The sequence below is a fragment of the Mus musculus genome, chromosome 10 (genome assembly GCF_000001635.26).
Source record: "Mus musculus strain C57BL/6J chromosome 10, GRCm38.p6 C57BL/6J".
In the NCBI taxonomy this organism is placed as follows: domain Eukaryota; kingdom Metazoa; phylum Chordata; class Mammalia; order Rodentia; family Muridae; genus Mus; species Mus musculus.
The window spans coordinates 89761180-89783863 of NC_000076.6; the positions used below are offsets into that span (position 1 = coordinate 89761180).

Here is a 22684-nt window from a genome sequence, read left to right on the forward strand (position 1 = left end):
ACAACCATCTGTAATGGGATCTGAGGCCCTCTCCTGGTGTGTCTGAAGACAGCTAAACTCTACTCATGTACATAAAACAAACAAGCAGGGCACACGCCTTTAATCCCAGCACTCAGGATTAAAGCGCTCTCTTGGGCAAATGAGATTAAGGCCATCTTCCACTATGCAGCACTTTCCTTTGTTTTCCCTAAACCATTACTTAATGCAGTGTTATAGACATAATTTAGACTATAGTAATTATGCATTGATTGCAAAATGTGCAATTTAAATAAGACACATTTGCTTGTAAATTTTAGTGCTGAAGTTTGGATATTTTTGCTATACTAAGAAGCTAGTAAATTTGTTTTCATATATTATGTGTGATTAAAGGAGATGCTTGTTGCCGGGCAGTTGTGGCGCACCCTTTTTATCTCAGCACTTGGGAGGCAGAGGCAGGTGGATTTCTGAGTTCGAGGCCAGCCTGGTCTACAAAGTGAGTTCCAGGACAGCCAGGGCTACACTGAGAAACCCTGTCTCGAAAAACCAAAAAACCAAAAAACCAAACCAAACCAAACAAAACAAAAAAAACCCAAATCTTAAAAAAGTATTTGCTTATAAATATTAATTTTAAAAAATTTAACAAAAATAAAATAACGAATTTGAAGTGATTTTATTTAAGTTTTTAGAGAGAGGGTCTCACTATGTAGTCCTTACGATCTATAACTTATTTTGTAGATCAGGCTGGCTGTGACTCAAAGATCTGCCTGTCTGCCTACCAAGTGCTGGGATTAAAGGCATGCACCACCACACCAGTCCCACTTTATTTCCTGTATGGCTAAACTTAATCAGTTTTCAATGCAGTGATATTTTGCCTTTTCTGTGTTTAAAACACTTAACAGTTTGCTAAAATATGGACCCTACTTAAGAACTACAGTTTGGATAACTACTAGAAAAAATTAAACTGTTTAACATGTATTGTTAAATTCTCTGTAAAATCTAGACTTTCATGCTATATCCTGAATACAATCACACAGAAATGCTTGTTTCTAATTACTATTAGCTATTCGATAACATTTGCTATTTGACAACATATTTTCAAGATCCAGGATGAGCTCTTTGTAAGAATAGTGCCAGGGCATGATGAACACGTGAGCACAGCAGTCAGAAACATGCCTTCTGAGTAGTTAGGATATTTGAGAAATGCACATTTATTGGTGATCTTAGACTGGTGTCATGGAGGGAGGTATGTGGATGGGAGGAGGTGGCTCGGAGGAAGGGAGGCAAGCTGTCAGAGGGTTAGGATAAGTGTATGTCCTGAGGTTCCTGCGGAGGCGGAGGATAAGTGTGTGGATGTTCTGAGGGTTAGGATAAGCTTATGTACGTTCTGAGGTTCCTGCTCTGCTTTGTGCTTGGTTTTCCTTTTAGAGACTGACCTCAAACTAACCATGTAGCCCAGGCTAGCTTTGCACTTCTGACCCTTCTGCCTCCATCTCCTAAGAGTTACAGGCATAACCCACTAGGGCAAACTTTCCAATAGTCTCTTTAGCCATAGAATTTTACATTGTCCTTCACACACTCTATTTAACTTAACAAATAGCTACCTCCTGTTGCTTTGGCAAATAAATATGTGATATTTGGAGGTTTTATGTTCTCATTTAAAATTTTTATTACATTTTATTCAGTTTTATTTGTTTTTGTATTGGGGCATGTGTGTGCATATGTGCACATGGAGGTCAGAGCACAGCTTGTGGGAGTCAGTTTTCTTCTTTCACTTTGTGGTTCCAGGGATGGAATTCCAGTCTTCAAGTGTAGGGTCAGGGGCTTTACCTACCGAGCCCTCACCAGCCCGTGTTTCATGTTTTCTGACTAAGTCCCCCTGTCTAGGCCATTGTTGAATTCTTTATCCTTCACCTTAGCCTCTCTAGTGCTGGGTTACAGGCATGCACCGCCCTGGCGAGCTTTGTTTTTGTGATGAGACTGCAAAACCAATTTGATGAAAATGGATATAAATATAATTAAGATTTATAGTATATAATATCAGATATAAAAATGTATGTCTTCTAAGTTAAGGTGTATTCTATGAAGTTTCATGAAGCCCAAAACATTTGTAAAGAAAATTAGGGTAAATTGTGATGTAATTTGTGCAGTGTTCATGTTCTTCAAACCTTATGGTAGTATTGATCGTGCTGACACTCACCCAGTTACTGTGTGTTGGGGCTCATTCTAGCATGTCACATGTTCTAGCATGTCACATGTTCTAGCATGTCACATGTCACATGTTCTAACTTGGACATCCTCAGACTTACTCTACCTAGGAGCTTCTGTTACCTCCCTTTGCGCGTAAGGAAATGGAGGCGTGCACGCGCTCACTTGTCCTGTGGTTATATGACGCGCTCTCTTGGGCAAATGAGATTAAGGTCATCTTCCACTATGCAGCACTTTCCTTAGTTTTCCCTAAACCATTACTTAATGCAGTGTTGTAGACATAATTTAGACTATAGTAATTATGCGTTGATTGTAAAATGTGTGATTTAAATAAGACACATTTGCTTGTAAATTTTAGTGCTGAAGTTTGGATATTTTTGCTATACTAAGATGCTAGTAAATTTGTTTTCATATATTATGTGTGATTAAAGGAGATACTTGTTGCCGGGCAGTTGTGGCGCACCCTTTTTATCTCAGCACTTGGGAGGCAGAGGCAGAGGCGGGTGGATTTCTGAGTTCGAGGCCAGCCTGGTCTTCAGAGTAAGTTCCAGGACAGCTTAGGGATATACAGAGAAACCCTGTCTCGAAAAACCAAAACCCAAACCAACCAACCAAACAAACAAACAAACAAAAAAGGAGATGCTTGTTAAAATAGAAGCTATTTTTACTCTTACAGGGGACCCAGATTCAGTTCCCTGTACCCATGCGTGTATTAGCTAGCTCACGCTATCTGCATCTGCAAAGTTCCAGGGGATGCAGTACCCCATTCTGACTTAACAGGCACAGGCACTCATGTGGTACACAGACATTCATGTTGGCAAAACACTCATGCACATAGAGAATAAACAAACCTTTAAGAAATATGATAGCCAATAATGTACATTCATATTAACATTTGTTTGTTATAGTGGTAGAAACATGACTCATGTATACTTTTAAAAACACTTATTGTGGAGAGTGGATGTGTGTGTGTGCCGCAGTGTGTGTGTGTGTGTGTGTGTGTGTGTGTGTGTGTTGAGGTTAGAGGACAACTTGTGGGAGTTGGTTCTCTCCTTCCACAAGTGGGTTTCAGGTGATAAACTCAGGCTGTCAGGCTTGGTGGCAAGTACTTTTTACCTGCCGAGCTATTTCACCGGCCATATACTTCTATTTTTTCTAACTTTATTTTCTGTGCATGGCTGTTTTGCAGGTATGTATATCTGGGTACGGCATATCCACAAATGTACCTGGCACACGTGGAAGCCAGAAGAGGGTTTTTGATCTCCCAGAGCTGCAGTTAGAGATAGTTAGATTGATCTGTCATGTGGAGACTGAGCCTAGGTTGTCAGTAAGAGCAGCCAGTGCTCTTAACCACTGAGCCATCTCTTCAGCCCGCCCATATAGTTTTATAATAAGCCACTGTGCTTGCCATAATGTTGACATAATATTGAAATTTTACTCTGTAATTTGAGTTCTCTAAGTAATTATTGGGGCTGAAGCTAGTGGTTCAAACCCTCGTCGAGCATAGGCGAGGGACTGGGTTATAGTCTCAACATTGAAAAAAAAAGAGAAAAGAAAAGGAAATGAGTAAGAGTTGTGCTGACTTTATCTTTAGCATATCCTGTGACTCCCGTCTGTGCAGCTGTTTCAACTTTGACATATTTGGGCCAAACAGTTTTCTTCTTTATCATCATCTGCATTCCTGTTAACACACTTTCTTTCTTAGGTTTTTATGGTTCCCTTCTTCTCTTTTATCTGCCTTCCAAATAAATATTCACAAGTTTAAGTTATGGTAGCTATCATGCTCCCCCCCTTTACACTTTAGTTTTAAATATTTAGTGATTATTCAGTAAGCTAAAATAATTTACTTGATTTCAGACTATGATGTGTTCTGTTTTGAGTCAAGTTCAGTACTGTGACCCTTTCCTGGTTACTGTTCGTGAGAATTACTGTCCTATCTGGGAGCTGCAAATGGAACCTTAGGAAGGAGAGCCCCACAGCAGCACTCGGTCTTCCATGCTGTAAGACTTCATTGTATTCTTCTGCTCATGCAGACAGGGAAACACACAATACACACTTAGCCAAAGTTTGCATTCCTCTCTTAGTCTCACAGAAATATGGCTGAAAAGTCACTTCCTGAAGCATGATATTACGTGATTGGTAAGCATTTGTATGTAAGTGAAATATATGTAAAATAAACCAATATATGCAGAATAGAAAATGTATAGCTTATACTATACGATACTTAGTAAGAAACCAGCTGCTGTGTAACTGTGAATGTGATAGTCGCCTGCGTGTCTCCATCTACTATAAACTACCCAGAAGAGCTGAATGAAGAGCAGTATTGGTATTTACAGGCTTAGCTTCATCGCTCAGCAGTTTTGAAGTCCTCTTGGGAAAGTAGGAACTTGTGATAGTCCTCTGATCAGCAGACGAGTGTTAGCATTTGTAGTTGAATAGACAGTAGAGGGGTGCGCGTGAGAGGCTCTGGATGATTTACCTAGCACCTATCTTCAAGCCACACTGAAGATCAGTTAGCGTGTTTATTCTCCGTTCTACGGATGAGCCAGTTGAGCTTCAGAGAGATGTGTGTGGCTGAACTGATTCAGACCTGTTTGTGTCTCATTATCAGGCCAGGCTCCTTTGTCATAAACTGAAACCAATATGCTGTGAATTACATATGCTTTGAGCCTTGCCATCTTCACTTTTTGCCAGACTTTTCTTTTTGTACTTGGTTGTTTCATCTGCACGGAAGTTATAAACACTCCTTGCCTCCCTCTCCCTGCAAGGCCAAGTTGTCAGCTTTCATGTGTGTGCTATGAGTTGTTCTGGTTAGTCTGGGTCTGTGCCCTCCCCCTCTTCGCTCCTCGTCCCTCCTCCTCCTCCCTCCTCCCAGTCTTCTTTTCTCACTTTGCTTTCAGTGTGGTTACAGCATTTTAAAATAAATTAATTCATTTCAATTTATTTCAACTTAGGTTTTCCCCTCTTCTTACTTTATTTAAAAAATAAAATGTTGAAGCAGGATATCACTAAGTAGCTCAGGCTGGCCCCAAACTCAGTGCCCAGTCTGAGAGTGCTGGGACTTGAGGTTTAGACAATAAAGTGCTTGCTGTGTTGCATAAGCCTGGAGTGGTAGTACACACCTGCCATCCCAGCGCATGGGAGGAGGAAACAGGGATTGGAAGTCCAAGGCCATATTTTGCTACATTGTAAGTTTGAGGATAGGCCGACTGCAAAAATTAAATCAAAGCAAGAGAAAAAAGGAACACGGATACCTCTGAGTGCCTTGTAAGCAATTAAAAGGGAATCAGGAAGAGCTCTGAGTTTATTATATTTTCTTCTAGTTCTTCAAAAAGATATGGTCCATGTGCCCTGAAGAAGATAGACATCTGGCCAGAAATCATTCCCTTTCTACATGGTACAGGGTCATCTTCAAGGAATTAGTTACTGAAGCATATTTTTGATGTACATTCTTCACTTGGTCTTATAGGTAGAAGTGTAGTTGAAGTTAGCAGTTTCTAATACAAGGCAGGCTTGAAGGGTTGACATTATTTCCTGAGGGGCACATAAGCTGGGCATGCTGACGCACACATTTAATCCCAGCACAGGAGGCAGAGGCAGGTGGATCTCTGTGAGTCTGAGACCAGTCTGATCTACATAGTGAGTTCCAGGCCAGCCAGAGCCATATGGAGAGACTGTCTTCATAAAAGAAGAAGCTGTGTGTGGGGAGTGGTGGTTTCCTGTTCTTATAAAGGACTCAGGTTCAGTTCCAACACCCACATCAGAGGCTCACATCCAGCTATAACTTTTCCAGGCATCTGCATATACATGGTACATTTGCCCTTAATGTATAAGGGGGAACATCTTTGTGTTCCAAAGTGGAAAAAAATCCCACCTATTCAAGTAGGGAAGTGTTGTTTCTGACTGTGTCTAGGATGCCGAGCATCGGATGGGCTTTCTGGTCCACTGACATTTCCTCATGTATCTGGTTTTAGGATGAGGTCTTTGATCCCTTTGGAGTTGTTTGTGATAAGTATGGGTCTATTTACATTCTTTTACATCAGGCATCCAGTTTGACCAGCACAATTTGTTTGATTTCCAGTGTGTATTTCTGGCTTCTTTATTATCTATCATCATTGGTTTTTTTTTTTTGTTTGTTTGTTTGTTTGTTTTGTTTTTTAGGTATTTTTTTTTTTTTTAAGATATTTTCTTCATTTACATTTCTTTATCATCATTGTTACAGCTTGAGAAACCAGAGTACCTGTGTTCAGTTCCTGGTCCTTTGTATGTCAGTGAGCATGTTACTTAATATTTGTAAGTTTTTAAAAATTAATTTTATATGTATGAGGTTTTTGCCTACGTGTGTGTGTGGGTGTACCTTGTGCACACCTGGTGCCCAGGGAGGTCAGAAGAGGCCGTTAGATCTCCTGGACCTGGAGGTGCAGGTGGTTGTGAATTGCCATGTTGCTGCTGGGAATTGAACAAGGGTACCCGAGAAGAGCAGCGTCAAGCCATCTCTCCAGCCCATTATTTAGTATCTTTGGGGTGTGTGTGTTTGTTTTGCTTTTGTTTGTTTGTTTGTTTGTTTGTTTATTTTTTGTTCTTTTGAGACAGGGTTTCTCTGTGTAACAGCACTAGCTCACCTGGAACCAGCTTTGTAGACAAGGCTGGCCTCAAACTCTCAGAGATTTGCCTGCCTTTGCCTCCTGAGTGCTGGGATTAAAGGTGTGCACCACCATGTCTGGCCAATTATTTAATATCTTAATGACTCAGTTTCATCACTTAAAATTTTAAGATTACGTTTGTTTATTGTGTGCATGCATGTCTGTGTGCTATAGAGTGAGTGTGGAGGTGAGGGCACAATGTACAGAATTTGATTCTCATCTTCCACCATCTGGGTACCAGAAATGGAACTCAGGTTCTCACAAATTCTAAGCTATCCTGCCAGCCCAGTTTCTCCACTTTTAGGATGAAGGGTATAATTATACATACTTTAGAAAGTTATAAGCCAAAATGAAGTCTATAAAGCACTTCAGAAGTGTAGCTGATAATCAGCAGCCATTGTGTAAAGAGTCTGGAAACACACAGAAAAGAATGTTTGTCTACTTGGAGACATCAGAGAGTATTTCTTAGTTCCGTTTGACCTGCATAGATTAGTCGCCAGTCTGTCAGAGTATCTGACACAGGCTACTTAGCAAGTGTTTAGCTCACAGTTTTGAAGGCTCAAGGTCCAAGTGGCTCTAGATTGATCCTTGGCTGTATCACCAGGTGGCAAATGGGAGAGAGCAATGGCAGGAGAATGTATTGGGAGCAAACAAGTGGTGATATCTTGAGCCAGGAGCAGGAGCGAGTGGGAGTGAGAACAAGCTAAAGAGGCCGGAGTCCTGACATCCCAAAGGACCTAAGAACCTGTCACAGGAGTCATAGGACAGAGGACTGACTCAACCATCATCACCCTCTGGGAGTTACGGAGGAAATAGTAGTGGGAAGGTGGGGCAGGAACAGGATCAGTGCGGCCATTGGATAAAGATCTACAGCAGGAAGAATTAGCTCAGGGGTGAGGGGGAGCATTAAGTAAGGAGTCTGTCACGCTGTGATCCAATTGTCCTTATCTCAGTTTCAGTTCTGGATTTTCCAGGTTCTAGAAGACTCAGTAGAGAGTAGTTATCCCTCACCTCCATTTTGTCAGGGTTGGGTGGTGGGGATAGGAATAGGGGGAGAGAGGCATTCTCGCCAGAGAATCTCTTCCTGAATTCTATCTAAGGTGACTGCAAGTTCGTGACAAAGACCAGAACTTTCTAGATGCTGCTGCAGGACACGCAGAACCTGATGTAAAAACTGACCTTTGAATGTCCTTGCAAATCTTGAAAATACTTCACTTTTATCTTGGTGCCTTTAGTCCGGAAGGGAGCTGAGATAGAATAGGTATATTTAGGGCTAACCAACCTTGAATTACCAGTTTCTATGCAGACGCTTCTTAAATGATTAACTTGCCTGTGTGCAGATTTGAGCAGGAATCTCAGCTGAGATTTGGAAGAGAGCAGATGCAAAATGAAAGCCCAGGGTTTTTCCTGTTTTTAGCTATCCATTGTGACATTTGCTGGGGTTGGGGGAGTTAGGGGAGTGGAAAGGGAAGAAGGGGGAGGGAGGTGTGAGGGAAGGTTAAGAGGAGGTGGGGGGGGGAGAGAGATTCCTATTTTCTCTCTCTCTCTCTCTCTCTCTCTCTCTCTCTCTCTCTCTCTGTGTGTGTGTGTGTGTATGTGTGTGTGTGTGTGTGTGTGTGTGTGTGTGTGTAGCCCTGCCTGCCTTGAACCTCTCTCCGTAGACCAGGCTGTCCTCAAACTCAGATCCAGCTGCCGCTGCCTCCTGCATGCCGGGATTAAAGGCGTGTGCCGCCACCACCTGGCTTAGGTCTCACCTCTTTACTGTCACAGTATCATACTATCTTGGGAACCAAGCAATCCTTTATGCACAGGGCTCTTTGGGGGAACATCCATCGTCCAGACTACAATACTAGACCATAAGAGGGAAGTAGGAATTTGGTTGGTGGAGGAAGAGCTAGGCATTCTGGGGCTTTGGGCTGGAGGAGATGGGAAGAAGATTGTTCTCAGGAGTAGCTGTGTTGGTCAGTCTGGCAAAGCTGCTCTACGGGATGAGATGTGCTTATGTGTACAGCAAGCAGGCTTTCTTCCGAAGTGATTATTCATTGGTTTGTGGCGGTTCTTGAGGTTGTGTTAAATTCTTAACTTGAAGTATAGCATCTTTATGACAGTGATTGGTGATTTTGGTCTCCCTGAACTTTGACTTTCCTAGTGCTGGCACAGAAAACACAGCTGTCAGGACCATGGCCCAGGAACATAGATTTAGTGTACCTCAAATACCATGTTCCAGTGTGGTAACAGTTCATGAAGCCTTTATGGTAAAACAGCAAAGAACATCATAAATCAAGACACATCAGATACATTGGTGGGAACTCAGTAGGGGGATTACAGCAAAGTGGACAAAGTCTCTTCTGTAGGCCCCAGATGTTGTCTGATATGCTTAGTCTCCGGGTTGGTAAAATCAGATGGTCTCTGTACATTCTGGTGGACTTACTTAATAGTTAGGGGTGTTAAGTGAAACAGCTGGGCAGTGAGGGAATATTTAGGGGACTTAGAGAGCCCAAGCTGGTTTGGCTCCCAATTGTAACATTCCAGTTCTCCACAATCACCGGGCTTTAAAAGCATTTCTTTATTATAATTATTGTGTATGCATGGTTAAGAGGCACACTCATGCCACTGTGTGTGTGTGAACATCAGAGGACAGTGCTGTGAGTTCTCTCACCACTTTTGGAGGATCCAGGCATTGAGCTCAGGTCACAAGGCTGTGGTAAGTGCCTTACCTGCTGAGTCCTCTTGCAGACCCCTCTACCACCCCACCACCCCCTTTCCCCTGAGACAGGGTTTCTCTGCGTAGCCCTGGCTGTCCTGGAACTCAGTCTGTAGACCAGGCTGGCCTCGAACCTGGAGATCCTCCTGCCTCTGCTTCCCAGGTGCTGGGATTAAAGGCCTGTGGCACCGCCACCCAGCTCAGCAATTACTTTTTGAAGAGTAGCTCGGTAAAATTAGAAATTTTTGTTTGGGAGAAGGAATTGTTTTCAGGTTTCAGAAATATCTCTAAAAGTATTGAAAAATAGGTTTGTAGTTTATTATTATCATTATTGTTTGTAGTACCAAGCATAGAAGTTCAGGTTTCTTGTTCTGTCTGGCACACAGGGTAAAATAATTTTTAAAGGATTTTATTTTAGGGATCTAGAGAAATGGCTTCACTGCTAAGAGCACTGTTGCTCTTTCTGAGGATACTAGTTCAGTTTCTAGCACCCACATCAGGCAGCTCCCAACTGTCTGTAACTCCAGCTAGAGGGATCTGATACCTCCTTTTTGTGGGCTCTGCAGGTACACACACACACACACACACACACACACACACACACACACACACTCACTCTATTATTTACTTATGCTTCATTTATGTTCGTACATGTGTAAATGTGAAGTGTGTTATGTGAATGCATGCTGGATTTCTTGGAGTCAGAGCTGCAGCGGTTGGTGGGCTGCATTGTAGGTACTGGGCTCTGAACTTCAGGCTTTCTGACAGAGCAGCAAGTGCTCTCAGTCACTGAGCCATCTTTCCCTCCACTCAGCTCTCGTGTGTACTCTTATAAGGAATTCAGTGTTATATCAACTTGTTTTAACTTTAAAAATACCAATTAAATGTCTGAAGCAACATGTTGAAAAGCAGAGATGAAATTTAAAGTGAGAATAGGAAAGGTCTTCCACAAATATCCCCTAAGAGAGGCTTCATTACACAAACTGGATTGCAAGCCATGGGAACAAATCAGACAGGTGGTAGGCAAGCTTGACCTCTGAGCTGTGCTGTGTCCTGTCCTTAATACTTCCAAACCTTAGGAAAAATGCTTTTTAGAAAAAGAGATCATAGTCTTCATTAGAGTTCAGCGTTTATTCTGTCATGATTTCTTGCACTTTCAGTAAGTACTTTTAGTTTTCTGACTTCCTGTAGGTAAACTTGTAGGAGGAACAAGTGGTGCTTCTAGAGTTAAGTCAGAGTTTTAAAAAGTTACCCAGAGAATATCAAAATCAACTTCTAAATGGGATTGTGTAATTTCCTTCCTCAGAAAAGTTAAAAACACTATACGTCAGAATTTATTTCTGAAGTGTTTTGGGTTGGTTTCTAAGGCTGGGAGTAGCAGGTGATCCTCAGAGGAGTGGTATGACCTCTGACCCTTGTTCTTTGCGTGGTGACTGACATCTGTGCCATGTGAGCTGCTGTTAGAGGGTCCTCTCAATTTCCCTACCTTTGTGTGCTTGGTTAATAGCATAGCATTGTCTCTTCTCTCTGATAGGGTCTACAGTGAACAAAATGTGGTAGGGACTGGGCTTGCATTGTGCCTGGAAAGCAGTGGTGGATACACAGTTTTCATCCATTTGAGGGAGTCAGGACCAGACTTCAGCTGTTTACAGGAATGATGTACACATCGGGGCCCCCAAACTGTAGACTCACTATTAGAGAGTTGTGGCCTGGAGAGCAGAGAACAGCAGTGACAGACACTGGACATGGGTTAAAATAAACTCATCTCTGTGGTGGAGTTTAGTCTGCTGATGTGTTTCTAGAACTCTGTATTTGCTAGGTTGTCTGTAGGGTGCATTAGCTGACACTAAAGTAATGTAAGTGTGGTCTCTTTCAGATTCACTAAAAACTTATCTCCTGACAAAATAAACCTCAGCACCCTTAAAGGAGAGGGGGAGCTGAAGAACCTGGAGCTGGACGAGGAGGTGCTGCAGAACATGCTGGACCTGCCCACCTGGCTGGCCATCAGCAAGGTGTTCTGCAATAAAGCCTCCATCAGGGTAAGCAAGGCCTGGCTGTCTGCGGAGGCTGCCTGCTCTCACAATAGATACTCGGCTTCAATAGATACTCGGCTTCAGAACTGCTTATAAAGAAACACTGTGTTCCTAGTATTTACACAGAAAATAGCTGCATGAATGGTTTTCATCCCTTATGAGTATAACTGAAGTAACATATTAACAACTTACATTTACATTTTGTTTAAAACATCTTTATTGATAGTTTAATAAAATTGATTTATTATAAATTAATTGCTTTACTTTGGCATATATTCAATGATAGCCCGCCCCAGGTTTTATTGTCAAATGAAATGTTTTAAATTTTTAATACTTTATTTTAAAGACGTATATTAGAATTGTCATTTGTTATTGTAGACATTATGCTATTTTAGAGTTTTATGCCTTTCATTTACCCCTTTGCTGTTTTGAGACGGTTAGGGATATCTATTTACTTCACTACTGTCTTTATTCTTATTATTTTACTGATTTTTGTTTCAATCTTATATCAGTTTTTACATCTTATAACTTCTTGCTGCTAAAGACCAGGTTTAGGTGAGCAGTTGCATGGGAGAGACAGTGTGTGTTCTATATAGAGATAGACTTTGGGCTTCCTTTGGAAAAGGGTCCTGTGTCCTTTGGTGTTCATCATTCTTTAATTTGTGTCTGTGACTCAAATATCAGCAAAGACTTGTTTACGAACATTGCTTCTGCGATGTATCTGGTGTTTGCCATCAGTGGGTTTATTTTGAATTTGCTTTTACGGAGCTAAAAATATGATGGTTGGAATTCTAAAGTTAAAAAACTAATCAACAGAAAAGTGATTATGTTTTGCTGATAATTCTTAAATTATGAAAATAAAACGTATTTTTAAGGACAGGTTAAAAACATGTAACTAGGTGCTGGCGAGATGGCTCAGTGGGTAAGAGCACCCATCTGCTCTTCTGAAGGTCCTGAGTTCAAATCCCAGCAACCACATGGTGGCTCACAACCATCCGTAAGGAGATCTGACTCTCTCTTCTGGAGTGTCTGAAGACAGCTACAGTGTACTTACATATAACAAATAAATAAATATTAAAAAAATAAAAAAGACTATTAATAATAATATATTATAAAAACATGTAACTAATAGAACTTGAAATTCTATTTTCTGATATAACATAGATACCTTGATTTCAATAGTGTTAATAATTTCCTCAATTTATTATTTCACAATCTGAGAGAGATGTATAGTATAAAGTATAAGTTGCTATCTTTTAAATGCAAAGATATCTGCTGATTACTATTTCATATAAAGTTTTAATAATTCATTTTAAAGAAATAAATTTATTTGTAGATTCCATGGACAAAACTGAAAACACAGCCTATCTGTTTGGTGAGTACTGAACCTCTTTCAAAAATAGGCATTTAGATGTGTAAATGAACTGCTCTGTAAACATTACTATTTTGTTTCTTAGATTTTCCATCTGTTTGTTTCCACTTTATTTTTATTGGTTTTAGTTTTTTTAAAGCCATTATGTGTGAAACTTGAACTTTAAAATATGAGAAATTTATCTTTTAATTTAAATTTAACAAACCACTTTCTATGTTTTTGCTTTTATTGGTTAATCAAGTTTAGTACATATTTCTGTAATGAACTTCACTTTTTAAAGAGAATGGGATAAAAATGAATCAGTTAACCCTTTGTTTTATAGTGTGTGTGTGTGTGTGGTTGTGTGTGTGTGTGTTTGTGTGTGTGTGTGTGTGTGTGTGTGTGTGTGTGTGTGTGAGAGAGAGAGAGAGAGAGAGAGAGAGAGAGAGAGAGAGAGAGAGAGATGGCAGGCATGTGGAAGTTAAAGGCACCTTGCAGGAGTTGGCTCTGTCCCCTGCCATGTTACCCTGTGTTCCTGTGGGGAACTTAGGGTTAGGTTTAGGCTTTGCAGCATGCACTTTTCCTGAGCTCTTTTCCCAGCCCTGGATTCCTAATGCCTTGTTGGTCACGCATTCTGTAATCCTGGGCGTGCTGTTCTAAACTGAGTCCGCGTCCCTGAGCGTGTTAGTTTCTACCGGGTTTAGCCTCATTCCATAAGTATTCCTTATAAAATCACGTGTTTTCTTTCTGGGTTTTCAAGACAAGCTTTCTCTGTGTGTAGCAATTCCTTAGACCAGGCTGGCCTGAAACCATAAGAGATCTGCCTGCCTCTAGTGGTGTCACCACTGCCCAACCAAGATTATTCTTGTTTTTGACTTTAGTTATTGTTGACTAAGATACTTTCTAAACCAGAAATTCCTATATTAATTATTTCCACCCCAAATCCTGAGAAAGCCTTAAACACAGGATACGTAACACTGCATATTACTCTTCCGTAACCCCTTGTCCCACCCGCTGTACTCATCTCAGTCAGTGCTGTGCCACCAAGCTCCACCTCGTGCTCCAAGCTAGAAACTTCAATCAATCTCTGGAATCTATGATTGATCTGGCTTCCTCATCTCTCGCCTGAAACAGTGCCACCACCTTCTCGGTGCCCTTCCTGCCTCCGTTCTCTTTTCTCCTCTGAAATGAAAGCATAATTATTAGTAAATATTTTTATAAATCAGAAATCTGGTTAGTTTCCTGTAATGGGTTATATTAACTGTAACTTGACTAAAATTACCTGTTCTTTGATCTTAAGAAATTTATATTTTAACAGAGGTTGATTGAATACACAATCAAATAAGATGACTTTAGATAATGATAAATGCTGTACTTAAAGTCGTGAATTTGTGGATACAGTCACTGTCACAGACATTAGATCGATCTTCAAGGAAAAAGCTATCTAGAGAAGAACTTTTCCTCCTATGGAGTGCTTCCCTCTCTTACTCCATAGTGTGCTCACTGTTATGTCTCATATCCTAGGTCTCAAGATAAGACTTTTAGATGTAGTTCCGTTCCATTAATTAATATATAATTTATCAGTAATGCAATAATATGGGATTAGAGATAGTGCTTCATTAAATCCAGTGGCCTAATCAGTTAATGGCTGCTTCTGTATTCTCATAGAATGTGTATGTAATTTTCCCACTAGTAGATCAGTGTCTCTGTGCAGGGCTGAATGCTTTGTTTTCTCTTTCAGGGTTTTTATAATTGTTAGCTTCCGTCCTACATAAGCAAAAGACATAGTACCCTTCATCCTTTGACAGTTCACATACATCTCTAATTATTGACTTTCTTATTAGTCTCTAGATAAGGTGATAATGGAGATGAGTACATGTGAAGAGCCACGAGCCCCTAACGGTCCGTCACCGATTGCAACTGCCTCAGGACAGAGGTAAGCCACGGCGTGTGTGGCTCTGTGTGGCTCTTATAGACTGCTCTGCTCTGTAGTAGGCATTCTCATCTGCAGCAACAGGATAGGAAGATATAAAACCCTTTACCCTCACATACCCTCTACTGAGGCCACCGCTCCATTAGACAGTCCCCACATTCTGTGAGTGGCTGATTCATTCTAAGTTCCATTCCTCTTGATCATCGAATTGTTAAATAGTAATGAGTAGGCAAGAGCAGTGCAGAAGAGCGTAGGCGTTCTGTAAATCAGAACTTCTCTTATTTTTCATTACAGCAGCTGTCTGCTTTCATTTTCCATGTCTTCAGTTAACTGTGACTAGAGGCAGTCTAAACATACTAGATGGAAAGTTCTGGAAATAATTAATAAAATTTGAAAATCTATGCTATTATGAATGTCATGAAAGACTGAAATTTAACTGGATATGCAACTCATTCATTTGTCCACTGTATTCACTCTGTGTAGGCTGCTGCTGGATGGTCAGACAGCCGCCTGGGTCTCTGATCATTTGTCAGGATCACAGTGTTTTGTGTTCAAGTAACTTTTACATAGCAGTACTCATAAAATTATAGTATATATGCTGTTTATTTAATCTATCATCTGGGCCTATATCTTCTTACATTATTACAAGAAGGGTATGTTTTGCCTAAGCTATTTTGATCTGGGGATGTAACTCAGTTGATGGATTATTTAACTTTGCATGTTCGAAGCCCTGGATTTATGCAGCACTACTCAGAAACAAATGTGGTGAGATATGACTGGAATCCCAGCCCTCAGGAAGTAGAGGCAGAAGGATAAAGAGTTCAGGGTCACCTTTGGCTACCTATTTGAGATCCTGTTTCAAAACCAAAAATGTCTTAAGAACGTCCATATCTCATAACCTTTTTTTCCTACAATGTGTAGTTATACTTGCTTTTTTATTATTACTTACTGCTGCCTCTTGTGTCTAACTTATCAGTTAAACTTCATATATATGTATGAAGGAAATAGTATTTATTATACAGTTCGGTAGAATCTATGATTTCAGGCGACCCTAGAGTCTTGGAACATTAATGTTTCTCTGCATCTCATTTCCTAGGCATTAATGAACTTCGGTCATTTTTTATTTTTAATATTTTATTTTTTTAAGATTTATTTATTTATTTATTATATGTAAGTACACTGTAGCTGTCTTCAGACATACCAGAAGAAGGCGTGAGATCTCTTTAGGGATGGTTGTGAGCCACCATGTGGTTTTTGGGATTTGAACTCAGGACCTTCAGAAGAGCAGTCAGTTCTTTTTAACTGCTGAGCCATCTCTCCAGCCCCCACTTCTGTCATTCTTAAAAGTTAACTGATGTCTTTGTAAATTACAGAAGTATAAAATAATCAGTTTCAAAAAAGTCACATTCCACAAGTTAAATTTGGATTGATAAAATCAGATGCTAGTAAGATAGTGTCGTGTGGACTATTTTATAAAGCTTTCTGGTGACAGAAACCATCTAGGAAAGGCTACGGCAAGTAAGTGAGTTTCCTGGAGATGGCCCTGTTTTGCATGGCTGAGATGGGTGCACTCTGGAGATGCACAGCCCCAGAGACTTTGTCCCAGATTGCTTCTCTCTGCTGATGTGCCTTTCCTGCCAGTATTACATAGCCTAATTATGCCTGGGCATCGGCCCACCCTATTAGGCAGATTTCCTGCTGATCAACATGAATTAATGCTAGATGAATCAATTACTGTATTACATTCCTGATTTGATTCAAATAATTTTAAGAAGAAAGTTTAAGGAGATGGTTTTAGTTGCTTTGCCAGAAAGATGTAATAGAGTTAGAATCAAGAATGGAATGTGCCCCTCCTCATAGAATAGTAAGCAAAAGAATGCAATGAGCTTTTATAAATTATACTAAGAAGAGAAATACACTTGGGACACATTTGTGATCAAGGAAAGAGATTCTTACTAGGTCGGGTCCAAGGATGAAGCCACTGGTGTGTGCTGTGATAAGGTCAGGCCATGTGAAACTGTTGCTTTGAACTGATAATGAGCTTACAGAATGTAACACTGATTTGAATTTACTATTCACATCCTTCTGTAACTCTCCTTTTGTGTAACGTTTTATTTATGAGTTAATTTTATAAAGAACTTTTGTCTAGAAGGTATAAATTGCTAGAGAAAAGAAATACAGTGTGGCTTTTGGGGTTCTGCCCCACCCACCAAATGCATATATTTACATATGTCTGTCTGTCTATATGCATTTACATACATATGTGTGTAAGCTTATGTGTGTGTATGTGTATATGTGTGTGTTTGTGTGTGTGTATGCGTGCCTGACTTTGTTCTTCCTTTTTTTTTCTTTTTGGCTCACGAAGAGTTAACTCTGAGCCTCTCACCTGGCCAGCTCGCCAGTGAGGGGCCACAGAGAAAAGAGCCCAGGTAACTAAGTCTTTTTTTTTCTTAATCCCCTGCTGCTCTCAGCAGGAGGTAAATTGCTGAAGCCTTTGGCTTGTCCCTCTGCTGCCTTCCCAGGAAGCCCCTTTTCAGTACTGAAAAGTTGAAATCGATTTTTAAGAATTACTTGTTTGTAGGATGCATCCCCAGGTGGGGCAGTCTCTGGATGGTCATTCCTTCAGTCTCTGCTCCGGACTTTGTCTCTGTAACTCCTTCCATAGGTATTTTGTTCCCCCTTCTAAGAAGGATCGAAGTATCCACACTTTGGTCTTCCTTCTTCTTGAGTTTCATGTGTTTTGCAAATTGTATCTTGGGTATTCTGAGCTTCAGGGCCAATATCCAGAGCTCCCTGGGACTAAACCACCAGTCAAAGAAAACATGGTGGAGCATGGTGGAACTCATGGCTCTAGCTGCATATGTAGCAGAGGATGGCCTAGTCAGTTATCAGTGAAGGTTCTATGCCCCAGAATAGCGGAATGCCAGGGCCAGGAAGCAGGAGGGAGGTTGAGCAGGGGGAGGGGGGAGGAGATAGGGGATTTTCGGAGGGGAAACTAGGAAAGGGGATAGCATTTGAAATGTAAAAAAGAAAATATCTAATAAAAAAAGAGATTAAAAAAAGAAGAGTTATTTATTTAAGAGGTCGGAGAGATGACTCTGGAGTTAGGGGCATTGGATGCTCTCGCAGAGGGTCCAGGTTTGGGTGTCAGCACCCACATGGCTGGTCACAACCTTCTCAAACTTCTGTTGTAGCTGTATCCAGCATCTTCTTCTGGTCTCTGTGTACTTACATATTCGAAGGCAAAATACTCATACGTATAAGATAAAAATAAATCTTTTAAAAAAAAGACTGGTAAGATTGGTAAGATGGCTGATCAGGTGAGGGCCACAGGGTTGCACACTATGGATGGAGAGGAGCAACTCAGACTAATCCTAACTTCCCGTGTGTTTGTGTAATGTATAAAGTGTGCCTCAATGCCTAAAAGAGCTGTGCTGATTGGCTGTGGAGCTTAGCTTTGGACCACATGCAACAGTGACAGGGAAAATGGCTTTCATGGTAATTCTATAATTTCTCCATTATATAGAAACTTACTTTATAGTATGGACTAAAATTTCATGTTGGATAGAGTGGTTTGTTTTTAGACTGGCTTGTCTGAAAGAATTGGAGAAAAGGTAGAAACCCCTGTAAGATTGTTGAAGGGGAACTGTGTAGTAAGACTGATTGCCTTGGCGTTCTCACGTTGGGAAGTGTGAGTTGGATATTAAGCATTTTGTATGTGGACTTGCATGCCATCACTAGCCAGTACCTCTTACTGGCTTTATTCTCCCTATCGTGCATTGTGTTTTGCTTTGCCTTGTTTTCCAGTGAGTACGGCTTTGCTGAGAAGGTTGTTGAGGGAATTACTGTTTCTGTCAACTCTATCGTCATCAGAATTGGAGCGAAAGCTTTCAATGCTTCCTTTGAGCTTTCTCAGCTCCGTATCTACAGTGTCAATGCACAGTGGGAGCACGGAGACCTGAGATTTACTCGGATTCAGGATCCGCAGAGAGGAGAGGTAAGAGGCTTCTTGTCTTACTAAAACCCATTTTAGTCAGTGATAAATAAACAGAGACAGTTTCACATTACATCTGGGACCTGTGAAATGGCTCAGTGGTGAGGGCACTTGCTGTCAAATGATGACCTGATACATTCCTGGAACCCACGTGGTGGGAGGAGAGAACTAACTCCCCCTGAGGCACGTGGATGCCCACGCATATGTACACATATCCACGCATGCACACAATTAGTAGAGCACCGGGAGGGGTGCCCTGCAGTTGGAGTACATGGTGCTATTGCAGAAGGCCTGCATGTGGTTCCCAGGACCTACACTCTGAGCCTCACAGACACCTGGAACTCCAGCGCCAGGGTTATCTGACTCTTTTCTGGCGTCTACAGGCACATGCACACATGGTACCCTTACATACGCTTAGTCATGTGCATCTATGGTTGCCAGGAATCATATTCTAGCGGATTGTTTTTCTTCTGGACTTACAAGTATCCTTTGATATTAACCTAAATTATTGAATTTTAATGTTTTACTATATAAATCTTTGACCTTATGAAAATAATGAGTCCTACTTTGTGTGTGTGTGCATGTGTGTATGTGCATGTGTTTCTGTGTGACTGTGTACTTATTTGTATCTGTGTGTGTGTGTCTGCACATGCATGTGTGTACATGTATGTACCTGTGTATGTGTCTGTTTCTGTATATATGTGTGCTCGTGTGTTGGTGCACGTGCAGGCATGCGTGCTCACCATGGCATGTGGAGGTAGGTCAGAGAATGACTTATTTGCGTGGGTTCCAGGGGTCAAGCTGAGGTCGGCCAATCCCAGAGAGCTCCGTTAGCTCCTTTGCGTTTTACTCCACCACTGTTTTAGTGATGATTCTGGTGCTCCTTGTTGGTGATGCTGTTTTCTAAATGAAATTTCCAGGACTCTTACAGATGAGGGCGATTCTGAATGTGTGTTATTGCGTTTGATGAAGCATATAAAAATAGCCCAAATATTTTTAGAATATCACACAAATTAGTTGGGAATGTGCATGTTTTATTTGTTTTCATAAATGTACACTTGTCTTATTTTGCATGAGAAACAGCTAATCTCTGTTTTCTCCTTAGGTTTTGACATTTAAAGAAATAAATTGGCAGATGATTCGAATTGAGGCAGATGCTACCCAAAGTTCACATCTTGAAATTATGTGTGCTCCTGTTCGATTAATAACTAATCAGTCAAAAATCCGAGTCACCCTTAAAAGAAGAGTAAGTAAGATGGTCTTTTGGGCTGCTGTGATAGCTGATAGAGTAAGCAGGAGAGTCAGGGGTGCTCTGACACGGTGTGCCCTGTTCAGACAGTGTTGGCAGGTGAAGGGGGATGTGGTGGCACTCGTCGCCTGTGCTTGTAGAAAGCTGGCACAGATACAGCACTCTTGCTCTGGGAATAGGTGAGTGAATAGATTCTTTTAGATTCACATGTTTGCTGGATGTTTCCTGTGTTAGAGTTTCATGTCACGGGCTGGGAGTATAGCTTGTGGTAGGATGCTAACGTAGCATCAGCCAGGCCCTGAGTTCAGTCCTCAGATGCAGCTAGGAAAAAAAAAGATGAAGAAGTTGAGGCAGAGGAAGAAGAAACTTCTCAACAGTGGTCTTTACTATCAGTAGCCCAAAGGTCAGTAAGTTTTTAAGATTTTTCCGGGGGCGGGGGCGGGGGCGGGGGGCAGACATCATGGCACACACCTTTAGCCACCACTTGCAAGGCAGAGATCCAGTTCCAGTTCCATAGAAAGGCCCTGTCTCAAACAAAAAACGACTTTGCTGGTAACTTAGATAAATGAAGAAATCAGCGGTAAGAGGGTGAGAGCGTGAGAGTCCACTGGGGCTGGAGGTGAGACGAAAGAGGAGGAGAGGATTCTTTTAGCATGCTCTGTGCTCCGTGTCGCTGCACAGTAACGTGCGCATCTGTGGTAAGCTCCGCTGAAGGGGGCTTTCTGTGAGTTGAACAGAGAGAGATTCCCTGAAATGTGAAGTGTGGGTGAAATAGCCGTCAGGTATTTGATGAATTGTTAATTCCTCTTTCTCAGGTAGGATGAGTTCAGTTAGTAGAAGTGATTATGATCTGTGACACTGGACATAGAAATTATATACATGTTGTATAATCTGTACTTCAGAAGCTTGTCAGTCTTTCTTGTAACATGGTTTCTAGCTTTGAGAAATATTCTATTATATAGGAACTCAATAAATATTTGTTACATTTTTATCCTTGTTTATCATTTATCTTGTGGGAAGTGATACCCATGCCATTCAGTGTGTGAAGGTCAGAGGATGTTTTGGGGGTGTTGGGTCTCTCCTTCCACTATGTGGGTTCTGAGGATTGATCTCAGGTCATCAGACTTGGTGGCAAGTGATTTTGCCTGTTGAGCCAGCTTGATGGCTTAAATACTTATTAAATAAAGGCAATATCCAAATTCACATTTAATCCAACCAAAACACTTTATGCTTTAAAAAAATGTAAATGTGTTATAAGTTCTGTTCTTGGATTAATTGTCTAAATCATTTTTCTTACAGTTAAAAGACTGCAATGTCATTGCAACAAAGTTAGTTCTAATTCTGGATGATTTGTTATGGGTTTTAACGGATTCCCAGTTGAAGGCTATGGTGCAATATGCAAAGTCTCTTAGTGAAGCAATAGAGAAATCAACGGAGCAAAGGAAGAGCATGGCTCCTGAACCTACTCAGGTACGCTACAGATTCACAGCATAACGCCCGTGTAACTCGTTTAACCAATTCAATGGGTGAGCTGTTATTTTCTTTTTGTGATATTGTGACATTGAAATTATCTCCTTTATCTAAATCTGATGCAGGACAATGTTATCTGCAGTGTAGAGTGTTTGATGGCACTGTGCATGGAGGACATAGGAGTCTGTTGAGCCACTGCTTCATCAGCTGTACCTGTTTCCTTGGGGCAGAGTCTCTCCCTGAGCTTGCAAATGGAATGGCAAGCAGCCCCAGTCATCCTGGCTTTATGCCTCACAGTGCTGGGGTGAGAGTTGGCAGCACCCCACTGTTTACATGAGGGCTGGGGACTTGAACTCAAGTCTTTGTGGTTGTATAGTCACTGCTTTTATGCACTGAGCGATCTTCTAGCCCAATAATGCCTTTTAGGAAGTTAAAAACCATCAAGGGAGCCGGGCATGGTGGCGCATGCCTTTAATCCCAGCACTCAGGAGGTAGAGGCAGGCAGATTTCTGAGTTCAAGGCCAGCCTGGTCTACAAAGTGAGTTCCAGGACAGCCAGGGCTACACAGAGAAACCCTGTCTCGAAAAAAAAACAAAAACAAAAAACAAAACAACAACAACAAAAAAAAAATCAAGGGAAATAGAAATCAGGCCTGGATATTTTAAGAGAAGGCACTGAAGGCTAACAGCACAGATAGCTGTCCGGAGACACTGGTGTTGAAAGCAGAGCATCTGTTAGGATTTTCTGATGGCCAGTGGTGGGTGAGCTGGGTATAAGAAATGTCAATTTATGTGAAGAAAACTAATTTTTCAGTTTTTCCCAGTGTTAAATTCTAATTACTAATACATAAACATCTTTTTAGAAGGGATGTGGAAAATTCCAGTGTATAGTATCTTTGATTATTTTATTAAAAGTTGAAAAATTTCATAACTTGTAAAATTTTTGTAAGATATTATAAAATCAACCCTGCTTCAGAGGGAAGAAGTACACGAGGGCAGACTGGAGACGTGAAAGGAGCATAGAGTCCTGCCTGAGTTGTAGGATTGGAGATTTTTTTTTTGTTTTTGGTTTTTTTTTTATTACATATTTTCCTCAATTACATTTCCAATGCTAGCCCAGAAGT

At 41.0% G+C, this 22684-nt stretch overlaps 1 protein-coding gene across 9 annotated transcripts in view; it reads left to right on the top strand.

Annotated features, from left to right (window-relative positions):
• Uhrf1bp1l (UHRF1 (ICBP90) binding protein 1-like) overlaps positions 1-22684 on the top strand; it is a 74924-nt gene that overhangs the window by 16212 nt on the left and 36028 nt on the right. For all 9 annotated transcript variants that reach the window (XR_003948815.1, XR_380453.2, XM_017314128.2 and 6 more), the window contains 6 exons: positions 11408-11570; positions 12901-12939; positions 14760-14851; positions 18656-18845; positions 19948-20088; positions 21391-21561. Coding sequence is in view for 6 of the 9 variants with exons in the window: in XM_017314128.2 (XP_017169617.1) it covers positions 11408-11570; positions 12901-12939; positions 14760-14851; positions 18656-18845; positions 19948-20088; positions 21391-21561 (796 nt within the window). In the remaining 3 variants the exon portion in view is untranslated. The remainder of the gene's footprint in view (positions 1-11407; positions 11571-12900; positions 12940-14759; positions 14852-18655; positions 18846-19947; positions 20089-21390; positions 21562-22684) is intronic.